This window comes from Xenopus laevis, chromosome 7S (genome assembly GCF_017654675.1).
Source record: "Xenopus laevis strain J_2021 chromosome 7S, Xenopus_laevis_v10.1, whole genome shotgun sequence".
Taxonomy (NCBI): Eukaryota; Metazoa; Chordata; class Amphibia; order Anura; family Pipidae; genus Xenopus; species Xenopus laevis.
Window position 1 is genome coordinate 82,633,215 of NC_054384.1, and position 23,495 is coordinate 82,656,709.

General features: G+C 37.2%; 1 protein-coding gene across 1 annotated transcript in view; it reads left to right on the plus strand.

Moving 5' to 3' along the window:
- Positions 1-357: 357 nt before the first annotated feature.
- cldn19.S (claudin 19 S homeolog) overlaps positions 358-23,495 on the plus strand; it is a 28,473-nt gene continuing 5,335 nt past the window's right edge. Inside the window, 4 exon segments of the mRNA NM_001095417.1 lie at positions 358-888; positions 16,328-16,492; positions 17,821-17,905; positions 21,483-21,632. Of these exon segments, the coding sequence (NP_001088886.1) occupies positions 666-888; positions 16,328-16,492; positions 17,821-17,905; positions 21,483-21,632 (623 nt within the window). The 5' untranslated portion in view covers positions 358-665.

A 23,495-nucleotide genomic window follows, 5' to 3' on the forward strand; every position in this document is an offset into this window, starting at 1 on the left:
TTATGTAAATAAGCAATAGATCAGTGTATAACACATGCTTTTGGATCTAGCTTTGTTTTACAAACTTTTTCTATCCCCCATATGTAATAAAAGGAGCAGTAACTCATAGCAACCAATACAAAGTTTGCCTTAACAAGTTCCTAGTTGATGCTACCTGCTGATTGGTTGCTATGAGTTACTGCTCCTGGGCAAACTTAGTGCTTTTTATTACATAACCTCCTATAGGTTTTATAGTTAACCTCTCCAGGGAACAATGTGTTAATTCCGTGTGTTCTGTCCCTTCTTCTGTGGGTGTTACTATGAAATTCCATGAATCTGTGGACCAGCCCCCTTGCATTCTGCAGCCTGCTTAAACATCAAGACATCAGTGTGTGTATTTTATTTATGACTGCTTTGTCCCCTGTGTGCCCTAGAGACTCATTGATGTGTGAATATGAAGTTCTCAGCACCAAATTGTGTCTTGCAGATACCGTCTGGGAAGAAGCCTCTGATCTGTTGATATTGTGCCTGACCATCTTTATAGCTTCCCTCAGCAGACAAACTGCACTGGAATCTACTGGGCAGAACTTAGTTGACCCACATCTGTCTTCCACATCATCTGAATCCAAGTGGATACCTTTTCACTTCTTGGAAACACAAGGTCAAGGTTAACAACAACCAAAACGATGGCCAATTCAGGATTCCAGCTACTTGGTTATTTTCTTGCATTAGGAGGTTGGATTGGCATAATATCTACGACGGCTTTGCCCCAGTGGAAGCAATCGTCCTATGCAGGGGATGCCATTATCACAGCAGTGGGACTGTATGAGGGACTGTGGATGTCATGCGCCTCTCAGAGCACCGGCCAAGTGCAGTGCAAAGTCTACGACTCTCTGCTTTCCCTGGAGGGTATGTAAGGAAGTGGCCATCGAATCAAACGCCTGTGTACTGCTATTTGTGCACTAGCGTTTTACGGCGCCTCTGTGTTTAAGAATTTAAAACATATATTTATATAGATATACATATATATTTGCCCTCTATTTAAATTGCTTAACTCCTAATTAAGTAAGTTCTGATTTAGGGGCTTATTTATCAAAATCCGAATTTTTCTGATTATTTTATTTTAAAAAGTCCAACCAAACTAGAATCCACGATTATTCAAAAAGCACGATTCAATCGGATCGGGGGAAAACTCGATAAAAGTCAGCGAAAATCCAAACCGTACAATTTTTTCGGATTTTTTTCCTGAAATGCTTGATTTTTTTCTGGCTTTTTTCCCGAAAAGTCCGAAATAATCCGATTTTCTGGCTAATTCCAGCACAGACCGCAAAAACTTCTGAATAGGATAGGGACCTCTCCCATTGCCTTATATACAACCTTGGCAGGTCGAAGATGGCAGATTTTCGGATTCTGATTTTTATAATAAATCAAGATAGAATTCAAATTTTTCACGTTTTTTTGCAATAACCGCCTGCAAAGGTTTCATTTAAAAGAAATGCTTTTTTTTAAAAAAAAAACAACTTTTCTTTGTTTTTTTTAATATCCCAATATTTTAGTATTTATTTAGAGGGGAAATATCACAAATTATACAAGTGTACAATTACCAACTTTTATATTAAAACACACATTATTTTAGCTTAAGGCATTCCCATATTTCAGAGCATTCCATTTAAAGGAATTCCAAATAAAAGATCCCATAACTGTAGCTGTAGTTTCCATTAGTCCTGGACTTTGATGAGGAAGAGGGTTTTGTTAGATTGCAACAGCTACAAGCATTCTCTGCTTCCATAAGGACAAAATACTGCTATTATTTCTACCTGCTGACATTTATAAAGACGATTAGAACTGTTTTGAAATACAGGGCATAGAGTATATGTCATATTGTTGGGACTATATAACCAGGGTACTTTTCTTAAACCATAGAACAATTATGACATTATCTAGTTTATGCTTACAGCAATATTATGTATGGCACAGTATCATGCTAATCTTGAGATATATACATATATATATACATATATATATATATATATATATATATATATATATATATATATATATATATATATATAGATAGATATATATTGAAAAAATGAATGCACTCCTGGACTTCATAATGAAGTGAAAAAAATTAAAAATATTATTGTCAATGTTTCAGTCCCTATTGGGACCAAACGTTGACAATACATTTTTAATTTTTTTGCACTGCATTATGAAGTCCAAAAGTGCATTCATTTTTGCGATACTCATTTATACCTTATGGCACAGCACCCTGGCATGAATCATCTTTGTGGCGACCAATCTCCCCAAATGCCTTCCCTGACTCTGCGCCAGCTAAAATGAAAAAAACACCAGCGAATTCGGAAAACGAATCGCCGCATGTGATTAGCGTCAGCGTTTTTTTTTTTATTTTAGCCGGCGCAGAGTCAGGAAGGCGTTTGGGGAGACTGGTCAACGCAAAGAGGAGGCGATTAGTCACCAGGGGACCAAATCTCCCCAAAACGCCCAGTGTGGCCTTACCCTTAAAGGAATACTGTCATGGGAAAAAACATTTTTTTCAAGATGAATCAGTTAATAGTGCTGCTCCAGCAGAATTCTGCACTGAAATCCATTTCTCAAAAGAGCAAACAGATTTTTTTATATTCAGTTTTGAAATTTGACATGGGGCTAGACATTTTGTTAATTTCCCAGCTGCCCCTGGTCATGTGACTTGTGCCTGCACTTTAGGAGAGAAATGCTTTCTGGCAGGCTGCTGTTTTTCCTTCTCAATGTAACTGAATGTGTCTCAGTGAGACATGGGTTTTTACTATTGAGTGTTGTTCTTAGATCTACCAGGCAGCTGTTATCTTGTGTTAGGGAGCTGCTATCTGGTTACCTTCCCATTGTTCTTTTGTTTGGCTGCTGGGGGGGAAAAGGGAGGGGGGTGATATCACTCCAACTTGCAGTACAGCAGTAAAGAGTGATTGAAGTTTATCAGAGCACAAGTCACATGACTTGGGGCAGCTGGGAAATTGACAATATGTCTAGCCCCATGTCAGATTTTAAAACTGAATATAAAAAAATCTGTTTGCTCTTTTGAGAAATGGATTTCAGTGCAGAATTCTGCTGGAGCAGCACTATTAACTGATTCATTTTGAAAAAATTTTTTTTCCCATGACAGTATCCCTTTAAACATAGAGAGGCAAAGTTAAAGCATGGTCATTAATGTGTGAAGAGCATTGCTTTCATTGCATTCAGTGCCCAGTGGGATGCGGAGTCTGCTGCACGAGCAATTTGTAATCTTTTCTATTCTAACATAAGCTGCTCAAGTGCAAGGTAAATCTATGGCAAGAAAATGAGAGGAGGGAGGAAGGGAACAAAGGATTTTGTAGCAAAGTTCAGTATGTGTCTGTGTATATAGGTAAAATGATTTAAGTGACTGCACATTTGTTTTAACATCAGAAGAACTGCTGGGCATTCAAAGTATTTCTCTTTTTCATCTTAGATATAAAATTGTCTCTAAGGAAAACAAAATTACATTCTAAATATAACTATACAGAACTATGTTTTGTCACTTTACATCAGTAATATAATACAAATACAGGGTGGATAGAGTGAACTGAGAAGCCAAATATGCCATGAATCATGGGAAATACTACAGGCCTGGGTTTAATCATGGTACAACACTTTGTATTCATCATGCAGAAGGAGTGGCGCAATAACTGCATTTTGCAAAATGGAGATGCATGTGTTGTACAAAGTGCTTGTTGCTGAACTGAATGGTCATACCTCCCATCTGATTCTGCTAAACCTCTACAGCATTTGACACCATTGTTCATTCTCTCATACTCCATACACTCTCTTTTGGGATCCAAGAGAATGAACTGATCCATCTCATCCTATCTTTTTAATCAATCATTTTGTGTCGCCCATGCCTGCTCCGCCTCTTCACTTCTTTGGTACCTCAAAGCTTTATTCTTGGACCTCCTCTCAGTCAATAGTACAGGTATGGAATCTGTTATCCAGAAAGCTCAGAATTACAGAAAGGTAGTCTCCCATAGACTCAGTTTTATATAAATAATACACATTTTTAAAAACTATTTCCTAATTCTCTGTAATAATAAAACAGTGCCTTGTACTCCCAATTATATCCCAACTAAGATATAATAAATCCTTATTTTAAGCAAAACCAGCCTATTGGGTTTATTTAATGTTTACTGGTAGACTTTAGGTATGAAGATCTGTTTTCCGGAAAACCCCAGGTCCCATACCTGTACTGCTTATCATCTCCTGGATTTCAGTATCTTTGTTTATATGTTCTTCTGTTGCCTAAAACAAATACACTGCTCTGTGGGACCCCCATTTTAAATTGACAATCATTTGGTCAGTCATGAACTTTGTTGCTTTTCCACCTTTCCACCTGCTCAACTAGCGAGCCCCCTGCTCAACTAGCGAGCCCCCTGCTCTGATGTCCCCGCACTGCTACCTGCCATACGCTAAATTCACTCCAAAATTCTTTTACCTATGTAAAAGTACTCAACAATGTTGCACCATCATGCACCACCTCATTACTTGCAAAGTAACTGGAGACATAACATTCACTCTGCCTCAACGTTCTTCTTCCACTCACATCATTACCTCTTTACATTCCCACCTAAGGGACTTTTCACGTGTTGCATCTATTCTTTAGAATTCCCCACCCTGCCCCCTTACACATTGCCAGTATCTCCATGATTTCAAATGCTCACCTAAATCCACCTCTTCATCTGAGCTCTAAATATAAACCATAAACAATTTTCCCAGCATAAACAAATTCTTAACTTTTCTACCACAAACATTTATTACTGGTTTACCTAATTTTACTGCACACTTAGGGGGCAGATTTACTAAGCTCGAGAGAATAATTCAAATGAAAAAATATTCGAATTTCGAAGTAATTTTTTGGGTACTTCGACCATGGAATTGGTCAAATTCGACCGACTTCGATCGAATTGAATGATAAAAATCGTTCGACTATTCCACCATTCGATAATCTAAGTACTGTCTCTTAAAAAAAACCTTCGACTCAATACTTTGCCAAGTTAAACCTACCGAATTGCATTATAAGCCTATGGGGACCTTCTACAAGCATTTCATAAGTCTTTGGCATCAAATAAAAATCCTTCGATCGAACGCTGAAAATCGTTCAAATCGTTCGATTGGAAGGATTTTATCGTTCGATCGAACGATTTTTATTTGATTGAAGCTTTTGCGCTAAAATCCTTCAAATTCGATATTCAAATTCGAAGGATTTTACATCGATAGTCCAATTCAAGGGTTTTTTAACCCTCGAAATTCGACCCTTGATAAATCTGCTCCTTACTGTAAGACAAGGAGCTTGTGTATGGCATCAGAATGACCTCTGGGAATATCCAATAATACATCTTCCAGTCAAAATGTTAGTCAAATAATTAACTATAGAATTGAAACTCAACCCATACCAATAATTCTACTTAGTGTAAGGGTCAGTATAAAGCAACAAGAATCCAGTAGCTCAGTGATAAATTGTATATTCAGCCCAATGCATACAAATTCAGGTGGCATTTCAGGCCCCTCTGGGTCCTTTTATCAAGCTTTACTGATCTAATTATAATGAAAAATTATAAAATATTTATTTCATGTTGCTAAGCAATTTTAAAAGTGATGTCTTATGTAACAAAGTGCAACTACAACTACAACAACTACAAAAATGTTTATTGATTTCAAAATCTAATTGTATAATCTATTTATTGATCTTATGTAGGGATGCACCGAATCCAGGATTCGGTTCGGGATTCGGCCAGGATTCGGGCTTTTTCAGCAGGATTCGGGCCGAATCCTTCTACCAGACCGAACCGAATCCGAACCCTAATTTGCATATGCGGGGAGGGAAATCACATGACTTTTTGTCAGAAAACAAGGAAGTAAAACATTTTTCCCCTTCCCACCCTTAATTTGCATATGCAAATTAGGGTTTGGATTCAGTTCGGTATTCGGCCGAAACTTTCACGAAGAATTTGGGGGTTCTGCCGAATCCAAAATAGTGGATTCGGTGCATCCCTAATCTTATGTTGGACAAGGGAGTATACTACCACTTTAACAAGGCATACAATCTACTGTCTATGGAGTTGTTGCAAATGGGCTGCAAATTGCAACATTCAGATGCAAATGACCAAGTTTGTTATCCCCAATAAAGTTTTTTTTGAGAATTCTAGTATAATAATCGCCAGGGCAGGCAGGGTCAGATTGGGCTGGCCAGGAAAAAACTGACCCAGACAGGCCCACTTTTAATGCAATTTCTTCCTTCAGGCTCAAAAGGAGTCATTGGACAGGAGGCAGAAATTACATATAGGGTGCCTACATAAATCCAAAAATGAAAGATTCAGTGCATTCCTACATTAAATCTGCTTGTAGGTATTGATACCAAACACGCACAAATTCTCATGTGATCATTATCATCAACTGCTTATTGTAGGTGTCGATTACACGAGAAAGAAACCCAACACCCATCCATATAGGAGCATCATGTACTTTAGCAGCTTTCCAGTGCTCAGCTGACAGTTGCAGTATTATTATTTACTGACAGCATATGGACAAAACAAAGGTCATCAGCCTTGTGTAAGGCTGTAAGAGATAGCTCTGATTTTGAGGTGAGTTAACCTGCGAATCACAGGAAGACTGGTGGCTTTCAAGAATACAGATACATATCAATAGGTCATGAATTTGAAGGACATCAATGGTCCAGCACGGACTTTTGCTCCCTTTTTGTAGGTCAACCACACTTGGCTGATCTACCTTTCAAATGTAGGTTTACTATTGGTACAGAGCAATGGATTTCAGTCTATCCCTAGTGTTCACTGGTAGTTATTATCACAATGATCTGTCCATAACAAATTGGAATGAAGTTTTATCATGATCAATCTGCCTGGATAAGAGAAAAAATTATTGATATTGCTCAAACCCATAAAAAAAAGCGCAGATAGCATACTACATAGCATTCAATACTTGAAACCATTAGATGTTTTGGGGATCAGATTGTTTCCTTAAAAGGTCTGGCTAATGATAACAATTGGATGAGATTTGACTTTTTGATAGGATAATTTTGATTTGATGATTTAATTAGAATTCCTACATATCCCTCATGGTTCCTCATTCAGCATTCAAAAACTCTGTCCCTGGTTATTGCAAAGTGAATATCAAAAGTCAGCATGAATATAGTCCTTAAAGGAAAGCAACAGCCAATAATGATATAGATATGGGACTCATGATACAGAAAACTCCGCATAGACTCCATTTTAATCAAATAATTCAATAACTAAAAAATATTTTCTTTTTCTCTGTAATAATAAAACATTTAACTTGTACTTGATGCCAACAAAGTTATAATTAATCCTTATTGCAGGAAAAACAATCCTATGGGGTTTAATTAATGTCTATATGTTTTTTAAAGTAGTCTTAAGATATGGAAATCTCTATTACAGAAATATCCCTTGTCCGGAAAACACCAGGTCCCAATAATCTGGATAGCAAGTCCTATACCTGTGTAGGGAAGTGGTATTTGATCTTTCCCTAAATGCATAACCCTGTGGGGCTGATTTAAAACATTGGGCTAATTTGCCCCTGGGCAATAGCGACCAATCAGTGACTGGCTTTTTACAGACAACTGCCAGTTGAGCAATGAAAGCAAACATTTGATTGGTTGCCATAGATTACTGCCCAGGCCAGGTGCAAATTTGCCCAGTGTTTATAAATGAGCCCCTGTGACTTTAAACCTAGAGCCACCAAATACATGGCTGCTGCTTGCACTGCAGTGAGACAGTCCATCCACATTCTGCCCTCCCGTGATATTAATGCATCTTGTTCATAGTACAGCCAGGACTTGTAAGAGAAGTGTTTACAAAGTTACATGTTTGTCCTTGCCGGATAAATATTTATTTCCTATTTGCAGTGTATTTGGCATGTGCTGTAAATGTTCTAATGCTGTCATTGGCTATAGTTTGCCTTGGCCACAGCTCCAAAACGGCCTTCATACAGACACAAGGCAAACATTTTATATTATTTTATATTGCTTCAATACACAAGAATTAATTCTTGGACTTTTGGCTTTACAGATATGGGACCTGTTATCCAGAATGCTCGGGACCTGGGGTTTTCTGGATAAAGGGTCTTTCTGTCATTTGGATCACCTTACCTTAATTATTAAAACATTATTTAAACATTAAAATGCAACTGTTTCCAAAAAATATTATCCCTACCTAAGGTGTGGGCTCTGGTTGGGGGTAAGAGTAGTTTTTTTTTTTTGTTGTTTTTTTTAAATGCCCCCCGCCAGAGCTAGGCCACCTGCACTGGGAGGGGCCATGTTGGGGCGCATGCATGCGCATAATGAGTGATTGCCTTAACCTGCTCGTTATGCACATGTGCTTGATGTCAAAAGCGTGTTATGCACATGCACTATGACTGACATGGCTGCTTGCAACGGGAGCTCCCAGTGTGAGTGTCCTATAGCTGGCGGGAGGGGAGAATTTAAAAAAAAACCATTAAAACACTTACAGGGGAATGTAATAAAAATCGCTAACGGAAAAACTATTCGCAATGCGAAAAGTTATGCCTTTGCGCGAACAAATTTTGCTTTGTGCGAATTTAATATAGCTTTTGCGAGCCCGGGAACTGTTTAGCGACCACTTCCGACAGTGAAAGACCGTTTGCGAATTTTATAGTTTGCACCAATGCGCAGTCAATGTAATAAAAGTCGTTATGTTTGCTCCAAAAGATTACGACACCTTCAAGCACTTCTTATGAGTGCGCAATTAAAATTCGCAATGCGCAATTAAAATTCGCAATGCAATAACAGTTTAACGAACAATATTACATTGCGAGATGTGGATTTTTAGTCTTATTGGTGCGAATTGTTTTGCTCTTTGCGACTTTTATTACATTCCCCTGATAGAGGGTTATTTATTAAAGTCTGAATGCTAAAAATTCGAAAAATTCGAGTTTTTTACTATAAAATTAAAAATTTAGTGGAAATTTTTTTCGAAATTTATTATACCCGGAGGCTGCAAAAGTCTGAATCCGAAAATACTCCATCTTCAACCTGTCGAAGTCCTGTAGAAGTCAATGACAGAAATCCTATTTGCTATTTGAAGATATTGTCTGCACTGAGTTTCGTACAATAAAGCAAACATTTTGGGCTTTTCTGACGATTTCACAATTGGACTTTTTTTATGACAATCTGAAAAATTCACTGTTTTTTCAATCTTTTTTTTTCATGTTTTTTTTTTTTTGATAAATAAGAGTAAATCGTGGATTCTAGTTTGGTCGGACTTTTTCTATTTAAAAAATCTGTAATATTCAGATTTTGATAAATAACCCCCTTTTTCTACAGAGAAGATTTTAGTTGCAATTTGAATTCCAAGTTGCTGATTCTGAATAATAATAACTTTTAAAATTATTTCTGCAAATTAAAAATTCCTTTTTACTATGTGTGTGCATGTATATGTTGCCACAGTTTGTAGTGTGCAGTGCAGTGTAGTGCAGTATAAATATATTTTGTTTGCATTATGAATTTTTAAAAATTGATCTCTTAGGCTATAACTCCAGTTCATGGCGAGTTATTTGTGCCGCTTCATTGCTTCCTACTCAATTAGGTTTTAAAAAGTTCTTTCAGATCGACTGGCATCCACCTAGAAATTAAAATTCCAGTAAGAAAGTTCAAGCAACTCTGCAAAGGAGGAATTAGAAAAACAAAGAGATTATTTCAGATCTTGGCGTTCCCAGCACTCAAACAAAGGAATATAGTTTTCTGTAATGAAGCAAAATTTGAAAATAAAATCTGGTATAATTCTATTAGCCTGGTATCAACAAGTGACTTGTGATCAACAAAGATATCTTGTTAAAGGGAGCACATTCTTAGAATAGGTTTTTTACTTGAAAAGAAGAATATTGTGGCATCTTCTGGGTGATGCTACAGCCGCTAAATATTTAATATACCTCAACTGGATTGTTTTCTAAAGTACTGAATTACTTTTATTACTACATTATAGTGGTGCCAAGATGTGAAATATTAACTATTGATTAGTTACTGTTTGCAGCAAAGAAAGAAATAATAAGTGAATTACTGAGTCAATCAAGCGTGATATTAATTCTGCTCTGCCTCCTATGCGTTTTCATATATATTTTTGTTTGCGCATAGGTGTATCTACCCTTTTTGTTTCCTTAAACATATATGACAAGTGCAGTTTCTCTGCAGTCAGATGCACGTAAAATCCGTTTCATAGGTACTTGTGTCAAATGCACAGTCCGTCTTCCGTTTATTTCCGAACCAGGTGCTGCTGTGCCTATTGACACAGGGAATCCCTGAAGCTACTGCCACCTCATGACCAGGCAGTCGCTCCAGGGGGCCCTTTGAGCCCAACTCACTATGCATAGAACACGTGTGCCAGATTGATTGCATCCAGTTTGCAACAAGAACCACTTGCAGTTGTTTTCATTTTGCAGAATTGGATGCAGTTGCGTCAGGCATGTGTCAGGCACATTGACCACTTGTGACCGAAATGGAGCTGGAATTCTGGGGAAAATGTTGCATTGTAAGAAAAATACATGGCAATTGAGCTGGAAATTGCACTTTTTCTCATCTGTGTTGTAAACATAAATGAAAATGGAAAGCTTTAATAGCACTGTAACTGGAAAGAATTATCCTATACGTAGTTACATTAATTGTGACTCTAAATGTATCATCTATTTAGTAACGTGTGAGTGTGGCGTACAATATGTGGGCCGCACATGCCGTTCCTTAAAAGAACGAGCACGAGAACATCTCACACCCATTAATCTAAATAACCTGGATCACACTAGTCATAGCCATAGGAGAATATCAGCTGTAAGCAAACATATTATGTCAAATCATAATGGTAATTTCAACTTAATAAAATTCCAAGGCATAGAACTGGTTAAACTGGGAGTGAGAGGAGGAGACTTGCAGAAAAAAATAGATCAAAGGGAGGTATACTGGATTTTCACATTAAAAACATGCCTTCCACAGGGACTAAACAGTGATTGGGAGGTTTCATGCTTCCTTTAAACTAAAGTGAACTAAAAGAACGCTAGAATATTTTGTATGTATAGAGATTCAGATTATTATATAAATTTTGACTAAATGTTCCCAAAGATATATAGAGGATATAGAGAAAATATAGCCTGAAAATGAACCACGAGTGTAATATGCTAATTTTAATGGGTGTATTATTTTAATTGTACTCACTATATAAGACAGAGAGCTAGGAATAGACTCCACCTCTGATGAAGTGCCAAAGAGAGGCACGAAACGCGTCAGGTGACTAGACACAATGTGGTTTGGTTGAATGGTCTCAGGAGAATGCCTGTCTGTGTTTTTAAAGATGCTTGGAAATAAAGACTTCTTTTTATTTTAATATCCCGTGGTTACTGGCTCCAGTCTATATATTGCTATCTTGGATGTAAACATAAATGAGACCTATGGTGTGAGAGCAGATATTTTTTGTATACAGAACATTCCTTTCTCAAATCTTGATATTTATATAGGTGAATGGCAGTTGCCATACTGCTTATCATAAAGAAAACCATGAGAACACGTCCTTCTGTGTGCGCAGAACACTCTGTAGGGAGGTAATGCAGAACCCTTGCACTTACCCTTCTTCTGCAGCAGTTCCCTGTAGTAGAGCATGCACAGCCTGTGCCTCCCTCCCGGTCTCCCGCTGGCCGAGTTCGACCCTGCAGAAGGGGTATTGAAAGGGTTACAATTCCTTTGCCATATCCTTTGACTTTGCCTTGCTTATTCTGTCATCTGAGGCTTTCCACTTAAGGAACATCAGAATCTTTTATAAAAACATAAGAAGTGTTTTGTTTCAATCTATGAGGAATGCTTTAGCCACAGCAGACTTAAAGGCACCGCAAGCAAATGCATTAATTCTGTGCAATTAATAAATTAGGTCTTTTTTATGAGATAATTCATTGAAAATCATTTGGGTATAAAAAATATACCACCTAATAACTAAAATAATAGTTAGGGCAAACCTGAAACAGATTGTATGTTTCAGACAGGAAGTCATTGTATTCTCTCTCTTCTTTGCAGTCATGTAGTCAAAAAGTGCTAGTAGAATGTTTAGAATGTGTATGAATAATCATATATGGTATAACATCTTTTAAAATATATGATTTAAAATATAAGTATGTAGTTATCCAGGTCTGGTATTTTAGAATGCCACGTTTTATCCAGTATTTAGGGGGTAAGATAATATTATTAGAATGCATTGTTGAATGCAGACAGGGAGTATGTTTTGTATACATTAGAATGTGTGCAAGGCATGGGATCTGGAGGGATTTATAAGCAAATATGAAGTCAGTTTAAGCTCTAATGGGGTTAAGTAATAAAAGGTACAAAGTCTGCTACAGATCTAGCGGTAGACCAGTTAATATGGTGGAGGGTCGGATGAAGTGGGGATGAAACAAGATTGATTACTGTTGACGCTGTCATTGTTTTTCCTATGTGTGTTTTTATTATATTATGTTACAGTACACTTGGGTTCATTTGGATTTGTCCCCTTATTTTTCCCCCTAATTTTACCAGATTCCAATACTGTAATTTAGATACTTTTAAAGCATCTTTTTTTCAAATTTCCTTACAAATTTTAGCCACAACCTTTATTAACATCGTCAAAATTTTAAGGTCCAGTCTGGCACCATAACTTCTGCCGTCTATTGACTGTAGACCATGTTGCGTATCCTTTCAATCAGGGATCTCCAACCAGTGCCTCTCCATGCTTTTGTTGTACTACAACTCTTATTATCTTATTATTATGTTATATACCCCTGTGATATCATGAAATTCTGATGTTGAGGTATATCTTGAGAGCGGCAGTTCGAATAATTTGCATTCTAGACTGTAAACTACTGTATCTTTTGTGTTGTACTTACAGTGTGCTACTTTGCAACAATAAGCAGAGTTACAGTGGCTACTATTTATGAAATAATTATAATGTGTTTTAAAGTCTTGGAGTGTATATCAAATATACTGCTGTTTTGAATCCAAATAAATATTTTCCTAGCCTCCTTAGAATATCCAAATGTTGCTTCTGATGTAATATTGTGAAATGTTCTTTAAGTTCTTGACAAATCTGCTGAGCAGTAGAAAGCTGGAATGAACAAGGAGCTTGTTCAAGAAACAAATAACAATATCCATGAAACAAACAAGGCAACCACGAAAATCCCTGACATTTTCTGGGCCATTGAGTTGAAAACAGGGTTTTTTGCAGACTATGCTTATGAAATTAATTTTATTTTACAGTAATTGAATTAAAATGTACTAAACTAATTTCAGATTTGATAAAGTTAGGTACATTTCCCACTTTAAGGCTTGTGTCACACAATGCATTTTCTCCAGTAAACACCAGCGACATTGAGTGTGTGTATAAACAGGCTTGGCTCTACACACAGGGCACCATCTAGAATTTTAACGTTTTTTCAGCAGATGGAGAAGATGGAGAAGATAGCTTGCCCTGCTTAAAATTATGTGTTTGCTTTAGAAACAGGACTACTGTTAAGCAATTCAAGCACAAATTTTGCATTTTGAAAGCAGACAAAAGATAAATTGTGTAAAATACAGAGTCTTAATGAGACTACACAACCATGAGGGGTCGCAGATCCTCACTTGTGTCCTATGATCCCTTTTCCCAAATCCTCATGAGTTGAGTCCAGTAGACTGCAAATTAAGGTGGCCATAGACATAAAGATAGACATAATGAGAGGATCTCTCCCAGATATGCCCACATTGAAGTGGGCATTATCAGCTGATCCGATTGTGGGTCCAAGGGTCCAACGATAGGATCATAATGCATCTGAAACTGCCGACTCGGTCTGTTGGCAGTTTTTATCAGCCTGTGTATGGGGGCCTTTTGAATGCAATGATTTTACTTCTTACAGAGTTAGATAAACAGGAGCCAAATAACACTCATAACACTTTTATATAAAGTAAGGCATTTGTTGCCAAGAATTTTTCGAAGATTATTTGTTGCTGCTGGATGAATGGAGACATTTTCTAAATGAGTGCTCACCTGTGAAGTAATATGTAGATTACCGTGATTAGTACACAAATAGGAAATAAGGTGGGAAATGAATCCAGCACGGTAGCAATAGATAGTATCAACCCAGCCAAGAGGTCAGTGAGAGCAAAGGGGATATGTGCAAAAGATAAGTAAAGCACGATGGACATCTGGGAGTATGGGGATATCAGTGTATCCTAGATCATGAACATGCATTTAAGATATTTGACCAATTATGTACCATTGCACTTAGAGAAAAAGTCCAAATGTAAAAACCTAAAAAGGTTATTGTCTCAATAGTAATATGTGGGGCCTGGGTGCTCACAAACAGGCTTGTAAAAGAACTTTATTTAGGCCCCAAAGTAGATTAACACATAGCCTTACAGTATGTGTTAAGTACCATTGAACAAGGGAAGAAGTGCAGAGTGCTAATGGGCTCAAGAGCATGCCCATTAGGGGCAGATTTATCAAAGGTCGAATTTAGAATTTATGTGAATTTTCTTTACTCTAATAAATCTGAATGTACTTAAAACTCGATATCTTATTTAAGAAAAAACTGAAACGTCTAAAATTCGAGCTAATGTTACTGACCATGATGCACACTTTAGGGGACAGGTAGGGAGGCTTACGTGGCTCCCTCTCCTCATGAATATGCAGCTGACAGACTGAAGGGTTAACAAGACTATATCGGCTATATCCTTCGGGGCAGATGAATGTCTCAGGCCTCTGAAGCTCAGAGCAATTCTGTAAGGCAGGAAGGCCGTTTCTTTGCATTTGTGTTGCATTTCGTTGCAGTGCACTTGTATTAGCAACTTTTGCACACTGCTTAGAAGGTCATAAGTGACCCTTTTGGCAGTGCAGCTTTTGATTTCTACCTTCTGCATCATATGTCCCACCCTATTGCTTCTCTAAATGTATTTCACTTTTAACACTTTTATTTTTTTTTATTTTTTTTTAAAAAGATTGTGTTTCCATTAGTCTGAACATCTCCAAACTTCCAACCATTTTATTCATAATACTTCACTTTAAGGGACAAATTGAAAATTCGAATTTTTGAGTTTTTTTATGATCAACACTGTCAAAATTGACTAGGGAGTTATTCAAATTCAATTTGAGTTTTTCAAAAAATTCAAATGAGATTTTCGAGATTTGTCATACACTGGCCCTTTATAAACTCGAATTTGACTATTCACCACCTAAAACATGAAGAATCACTGTTTAAGTCAATGGGTTGACGTCCAGGGATCAATTTGCAGTTGTTTGCAGCCTTCCTGATATTCTAGTTTTTTCAATTTCAATTCGATTCGAATATTTGGCTCGATCCTATTCACCTGAGTTTACAAAATGAAATGTTTTAAATAAATTTCGATCGGTCGAGTTTCCAGTTTATGGGAATTTATAGAAGTTTTAAAAAACTCACATGAATTCGACCCTTGGAAATGAGCCTCTAAGCTTTGGTAATTCCTTAAAGTGGTTGTTCATCTTGAGTTAACTTTTAGTAGAAAGTAGTGAGTGATATTTGTAAGACAACTTGCAATTGGTTTTCATTTTTTATTATTTTATGTGGTTTTTGAGTTATTTAACTTTTTATTCGGTAGCAATTTTAGCAATCTGGTTGCTAGGGTCCAAATTATCCTAGCAACCATGCATCCATTTGAAAAAGAGACTGAAATATGAATAGAAGAGGACCTGATTAGAAAGATGAGTAATAAAAAGCAGCAATACCAATACATTTGTAGCCTTCACTAAGGCTGCTGAGCCGATCACTCCTTGTATTCTATTAACTTATTGTGTTCTAGTTGAATAACATTGCAGAAAAATGATTTAATAAGACAGGGACCGAATTGATTGCTATTGATCTGTGAACTAATGCAAATTACTACCTATCATAGTAAATAATACCCTACACATTTACCAAGATGTTCATTTTTAACAGAGGTGTTTCCATTCCCAGGGCCGATATACCACACAGGTGACTGACTTGCTTGTATTCCTAATACAAAAACTTGTCAAAATGATGTTGGACAGTAGTTGAGACTGTTGCCTTGACATAATGGGCTTACATGACAAGGTGAGGCCAAAAAGTGGAAGAACATTCATGTCTTTTCTAAGTGTTCCTTATTTTGTACCCAAGTTCCCCAAAGCAAGTGAAAGGGCAGGAGTACACACAGGAGTACATACTTTAAATAGGATGCAGTAAAAACGTAACAAAGAATAACATGAGACGGCCGAACAGTAACTCATATATCCACTTATCCTGTATCTCTTTTTTTCAGTTCACATCCAAACAACGCGGGCACTCATGGTGGTCGCCATGCTCCTGGGATTCGTCGGTATTATCATCAGTGTGGTTGGAATGAAATGTACTAAAGTCGGAGATAACAACCCCATTACCAAAAGCAGAATTGCTGTCTCTGGGGGAGTACTTTTCCTGCTAGCAGGTAATACATGCTTGTACATGCTTGCAAAAGTCAACTTGGAAAGAATTTCATATAGAAAAAAATGGTGGAACCATGCATTATGCTAAGAATATGGACTCTTGTCACACTCATCCGCATACACAAACACACTCATCCAACACCCATACAGGGTGGGAACTTTGTGTAGGCAGAAGAGGCACGTGCCTAGGGTGGGTGGCATCAGACACGTACTTTTTCCATCACTTAACCCTAGTCCTGACCTTTGTCCTCTCACAGTCAATGGCAGATTGTCCCTTTAACAATTGAAATGTGTTTTTTACCTCCAGGATTCTCTATAGTTTTGGGCTGTTTGCGCTGGTTTTCATTCCATAATCCAATAAAGTTTTTGGGCAACAAATCGATACATACAAGTTTTTAGAGCGACAATTTGAAAAAGTCACATGATTAAAATTGACGCTCGATTTTGTCGCAACTTTTTGTCACAACAAGAATAATTATTGGTAAATTAATTGCATAGTTACATAGTTAGTTGCATAGTTAAATCGGGTTGAAAAAAGACAAAGTCCATCAAGTTCAACCCCTCCAAATGAAAACCCAGCATCCATACATACACCCCTCCCTACTTTTAATTAAATTCTATATACCCATACCTATACTAACTATAGAGTTTAGTATCACAATAGCCTTTGATATAATGTCTGTCCAAAAAATCATCCAAGCCATTCTTAAAGGCATTAACTGAATCAGCATCACAACATCACCCGGCAGTGCATTCCACAACCTCACTGTCCTGACTGTGAAGAACCCTCTACGTTGCTTCAAATGAAAGTTCTTTTCTTCTAGTCTGAAGGGGTAACCTCTGGTATGGTGCATTCAGGTTTGGGAACCTGATCTAATTTTTTTTAAAATAAAGTGAGAAAAAGAGTTTTAGTAAATAACCCCCCTACGGGTAATATCTTAAGGGGTTATTGCCCGTATTTTGCTGCTGCGCAATGTCCAGCTTAGCAAGCAACAAAGAGTTTACAGTTGCCCCTCCATTGGCCTAAATGTTAATCACTGGAACTCACTGGCTTGTGGTTCCTTTTTTCTTCCTCATTTTTGGTGCACAACTTACTTGCCAACATGAGCAGGTGAAATTTTCAAACGGGACAGATCATCTGTATAAAAAGTATAAAGAAAATGGGGCCAATGCAGAAAAAAACTAAATTTTTACTTCATCCTTTATCTGCCACAATTACAGTGTTGTATCCTATAATTATGAAACTAATGTTTACATCCAAACCTACTATGTGATTATGAAAGTAAAAGGGCATCAATTTTGATCAAAATGTGCTCTCCGTTCCTTTCAGGTCTTTGTACCTTAATAGCAGTTTCGTGGTATGCAACACAAGTCACTCATGACTTCTTCAATCCCAACACTCCAGTGAATGCGAGGTAAGTAAACCCACTTATTTGTTTGGAGCAGTCTGATTAGAGGCCAATCTGCGTTAACATGCACCTCTTGTATGTTCTGGGGTTTCTGGACTTATGGGATTCTAGTAAATCCCAATAACCTACAGTACAGTGTGCATGGTTTATTTGTATAATGCTAGTAAGAGATTGAATGAAAGAGATTCATGACTGCTGTAGTTTAGTCTTCAGGAATAAACCATCTCCTGCCCCTTTTAAGCAAAGAGAAAAGGTGGCAACTTTAAGGGGCTGATTCACTAAGGGTCGAATATCGAGGGTTAATTAACCCTCGATATTCGACTAGGAATTGAAATCCTTCGACTTCAAATATCGAAGTCGAAGGATTTAGCGCAGATAGTACGATCGAATGATTAAATCCTTCGAATCGAACGATTCGAAGGATTTAAATCCAACGATCGAAGGAATATCCTTCGATCAAAAAAAGTATGCCAAGCCTGTGGGGACCTTCCCCATAGGCTAACATTGACTTCGGTAGCTTTTAGATGGCGAACTAGGGGGTCGAAGTTTTTTTTAAAGAGACAGTACTTTGACTATCGAATGGTCGAATAGTCGAACGATTTTTACTACGAATCCTTCGATTCGAAGTCGTAGTCGACGGTCGAAGTAGCCCATTCGATGGTCGAAGTAGCCCAAAAAAACCTTAGAAATTCTAAGTTTTTTTACTTCGAATCCTTCACTCGACGTTATTGAATCGGCCCCTAAATGTAAAACATGAAGGGTTTTTCATATTTGCCACCAAAATAATACATTTCATAGACAACAGGGGGTGTACTGTAACTACAGAGGAAGCAGACCCAATAGGGGGCCCAGTATGTATAGGGGCCCCATGAGCCCGAATTAATGAACAATTTCAATATAGACAACTTCTGGATATGTTGGGGGTCCTTAAATTAATTTGATGTGGGGCCTAGAAACATCTACTTACACCACTGCTAGACAATAACATTTTAGTGAAGGTTACAAATATTATGTGCAAAATATAATATTAAGGGGGTGATATATTAAAATTCTGAATTCTATTTTTTTCACGAATTGTATTTTTTCTCAAAAAATTTGCCATTATTTCTCTGAAACTCAGAAAATTCAAAAAATGTATTAAGTGTAAAAACCATGAAAAACTCAAATGCAAAACTTCTCCAAGTAAAAATAGTTGAGGTCCCATACAATGGATGCTGCCCTGATCCTATTGGACTTTTTTTTTTTTTTTTTTAAATCGTTCAGACTTTTAGAGGTTTTCTTATTATTTGTGCAACATTCAACATTTTTTTCTATTTATACTTTGTAGAATCAGATTTTGTAATAACTTTCATGGCATTCAGGATTTTAGAGAAATATGGGGGAATGTAATATGTTTTCGAGTGCAAAAAACATTTGTGAACGTTAGTGACCATGTTTGCGTCCTTTTTGACTGATTACAGACCTCAATGACTTATTTGGTATAAGTGGTTTTAACAAAATTATGAGGAAACCCAAAGTTTATAGCTGGATGAACTGCTATTAGAATTAAAATGGAGGTGCAAATATGCAGGGGCCTTCAAAGGTAGCCTAGGACTTCTGCTCTCTAGCTCACATGACAGTAAGCCAAGTCAAGTCAAGTAGTTATGTATTGCCTTTTGTACCAGGAGTACATAGGAATTTCTTTTCGAGTGTATAAACAGATATACAAGATGTTTTTCTGTCCTGAAAAGCCAATTAAGTTTAAGGAAGAGCACAAAGCAGTAGTATGTAGAATGTTATACCTATTAAATGACTTTTTTTTCTTAATAACAGTTTGCAACAAGGCATGATCCGCCTGTAGTGATATTTCATTCCAAAAACACGATGTACATCTAAGTACAGCTTATATAAAAATAAATCCAATAACTTTAAACAATGGTCTTCAGTGCAGAAGGATATTAGAATAGCTAGTGTTTACTGTCATAGAAACCTGTAATTTTTTGATGGATGAAAACCAAGTGTTCCATTTAACTGCCCATTATTTCCTCATCAGGATATTCTACTTCTCTAACTTACAAAGTATAAAAAAAGAAATGAAGAAACTAAATACTGCACTCAAAGTATAATAAGCATTCAGACGAGATACCAGCCAGGCTTTAGGTCAGCCCAAAAATTAACAAATTGTTACCTGTCACATCAGCAGTTTTAGGTTTTGTTATATCTTTGAAAATGTATATACTGTATTCTCTTGGGTGGCTGTTAGAAATGCTGGACTTTGCTCTAGTTTCTGATTCATCATTTCTTTGTTATCATCATTATACATTATTATATAGTACTTTCATATTACTCAGCATAAAGATTGTTCTGTTATCATTCACATCGATCCCTGTCCCAGTGAAGCTTGGAATCTATGGTCCTTACCAACACATACATCAAGAGACAATTAAACTGCCTGTATGTCTTTGAAGTGGGGGGGAGGGGGAGGGGGGCTGGAGGAAACGCACACAGCTATGGGGAGAATACCTAAACTCCATTAACATTATACAACTGAATAATTTACTCACAAATACATAAGTTGCCATTAAGCATTGTGATACCCCAAAGCAAAGAACATTTTCTCATTTGAGGCCAGCTAGTTTGGAGCAGACTACAGAGAACTAGTCAAACCTTAATATCCAAATAAGGGGCTCCCCTCAAAACATATACTGAGATCTCAATAAAATTTGTTAATAAATGACACGTTACTAATGTTGACGTAAGCTTATTTGGGTTTATAGTTATAGGTTTTAAGTGTAAGCACCTCCATAACCATTTTGCAGCATGTAGATTGTCTAATACTATTACACATAACCGCACTATTCCAGAAAACCCAGCTAGTTCTTCCCACCACTGAAGATTTATTTTCCTTGTGTCTCCAAACAGGAAAACTGAGCATTACAGGTGAAAACAATAGAAGTTACATGTCTCATTAGCAACTATTTGTTTTTAAGGGTAAGGACACACTGGACGATTTGTCGCCAACGTTTTAAAAAAGTAAATCGCGGCGACAAGACGATCGTCTTTTTTGAACAGACGATTCACAGCGACTATTGGCACAGAGCGATTTGTATCCCATTACTATGTGCGGTACATGCTCCACCCAAACCGGAAACGGTTTGTGCTTCCCGCTGTAACCTGGCGTCTTTACGTGCTTGCGTTCTTGCGTCATTGCGTTCGCATTGTAATTTGAATACAATTGCTGCTACTTATCTGTATGTGTGTGCGTGTCTAGGAGATTTCAGTGCTTTTCTAAGTACATGCTATTTCTGATAAATCGCTCGGAAAAGGGTCTCAGTGCGTTTTGGAGCTACAGGCGATTCACAAACGCGCTGTGGGCACAGGAGCTGGCGTCTTTCATTTGTTTTTGTTCAGAGACAAAACGAGCGATATGTCGCCGCGATTTGCTTTTTAAAAACGTTGGCGACAAATCGTCCAGTATGTCCCTACCCTAAATGGACTGGCATTAGGCACCATTTCAATGGAGCCAGTTATTCGTATGAGCTAAAATTATTTCTCTATGGTTTTATTTAAGTTATTCTAATGTCTAAATATTGTTTTATTTCAGATATGAATTTGGCTCAGCGCTGTTCGTTGGCTGGGCCTCTGCCAGCCTGACAATGTTGGGGGGATCTTTCCTGTGTTGTTCCTGTCCCAACGATGAAAGAAGAGGACAGCAGTATTACAGACAGTCGCAGCCTTCAGCTACAACCAGAGAGTACGTCTAGTTCGCAGTCCATCCTTAAACATTCTAAACATTATCATCTGCATGTGTTGGAATAAGGCAATGTGATATTACTTTATTTTGCATTCAATAAAGTACATATGACTCATTAACCTATTAACTTATACAGTATCTGGAGCAGGTCAAACTATTAAACAGATATTATCATAAGTTGCCTAAAAACCATGTAGCATAGGTTGTTCTTATGATGTCTCAATGTATATTAATATTGTTATGTTTCTAATCTGTCTTGTGTAAAGTCCTTTTTTAACTCACGGGACTCAATTTGGAGTCTACAAAAGTCACTCTCACATGTTGATGTGCCAAGGTGATTGAACTGGTCTAAGCTGTGAGGAGTGTTGTTCTCTTAGGTCATAGATCTGTGGCCCCTAAAGACACAGAATAGAAATGCTTAAAAGGAGCCTATGATATTTTGAATATCATCTTTCAGAAATACTATGAAATCTGTCTCTCCCTTTACACTGAAGCAGTGTAGTACAATGATTGTCTTTTGCCAGCAAAACACAAAAAGCCACCAACAAAGCTAAAGGTCTATTAGTTTATGCACATCTTATAGATACTCTTTTTGGAAAGGATCCAATTTTCCCAATCAATTTGCACAAATCTCCCAATATTTTCATTTGAAAACTGGGACATATTTTGAGCCCATCAAGGCCTTAGTCTAAACCACCAAACCATGCACTCCGACTTTGCTAGAAGGTTATTGTAGGGATGTTTGGAACTGTACCACTTCTCTTAAATACAGTTAGAACCCTTTATGTACCAGCCAATGGAATCCTTACTAGAAAGAATATCTACATTGGAATGATCCCAGTCTTGCTTCTTTGATGTCTCCTGGCACAACATACAGCATCCTCTAGCACAACATATAGCTGCTGGATCTAGTCTAATGTGTAAGCCCTCAAAACTGGAATAATTTTCATAAAATTGTAAAATAATGATAAACAAATTTAAAGTTGTGTTACTTGTCTTATAGCAAACAGTCAGCACAGCAGGCAGTTTTTACAGGTCACATATCTCATTGGTTCCTAAGGACAAACTTCAGGCTTTATAATTACATTACCGTACTATTTACATTTGTATCCTTCGTTTGTTTGTGTGAAGTTTCTTGTTTTTTTAGTACCTCAATAAATAAACCTCTGCAGAGTTAAACTACACGATCGCTGTTAATAATTTAAAGTTGATCTTTAACTGTCTCTCCATTTGTAGTCTCGTAAGGCCATATATTATAAATTAATTCAAAGATAAAATAGGAATATAGACATCTTATTTTCTGTATTTCCTGTGTTAAATAATTTACAATAAGGACACATAGGCGCAAAGTCAGCACAGCTCAGTTAGCCATAGCAATCAGTTAGTTAGTGTTGGTCAGTCTAGTCTAGTGCCTTCAGATGTTTTCTTCTCATGCCCTGTTTTTTTGCCAAAAACTTCAGACCTTCTTTAGCTCATAACATATTTACAGATCTAGAACAAACATGATCATCTCAATCATCCAAGCATCACCATTATAGACATTAAAGGGATACTGTCATGGGAAAAAAAAAATTTTTCAAAATGAATCAGTTAATAGTGCTGCTCCAGCAGAATTCTGCACTGAAATCCATTTCTCAAAAGAGCAAACAGATTTTTTTATATTCAATTTTGAAATCTGACATGGGGCTAGACATTTTGTCAATTTCCCAGCAGCCCGAAGTCATGTGACTTGTGCTCTGATAAACTTCAGTCACTCTTTACTGCTGTACTGCAAGTTGGAGTGATATCACCCCCTCCCTTTTCCCCCCAGCAGCCAAACAAAAGAACAATGGGAGGATAACCAGATAGCAGCTCCCTAACACA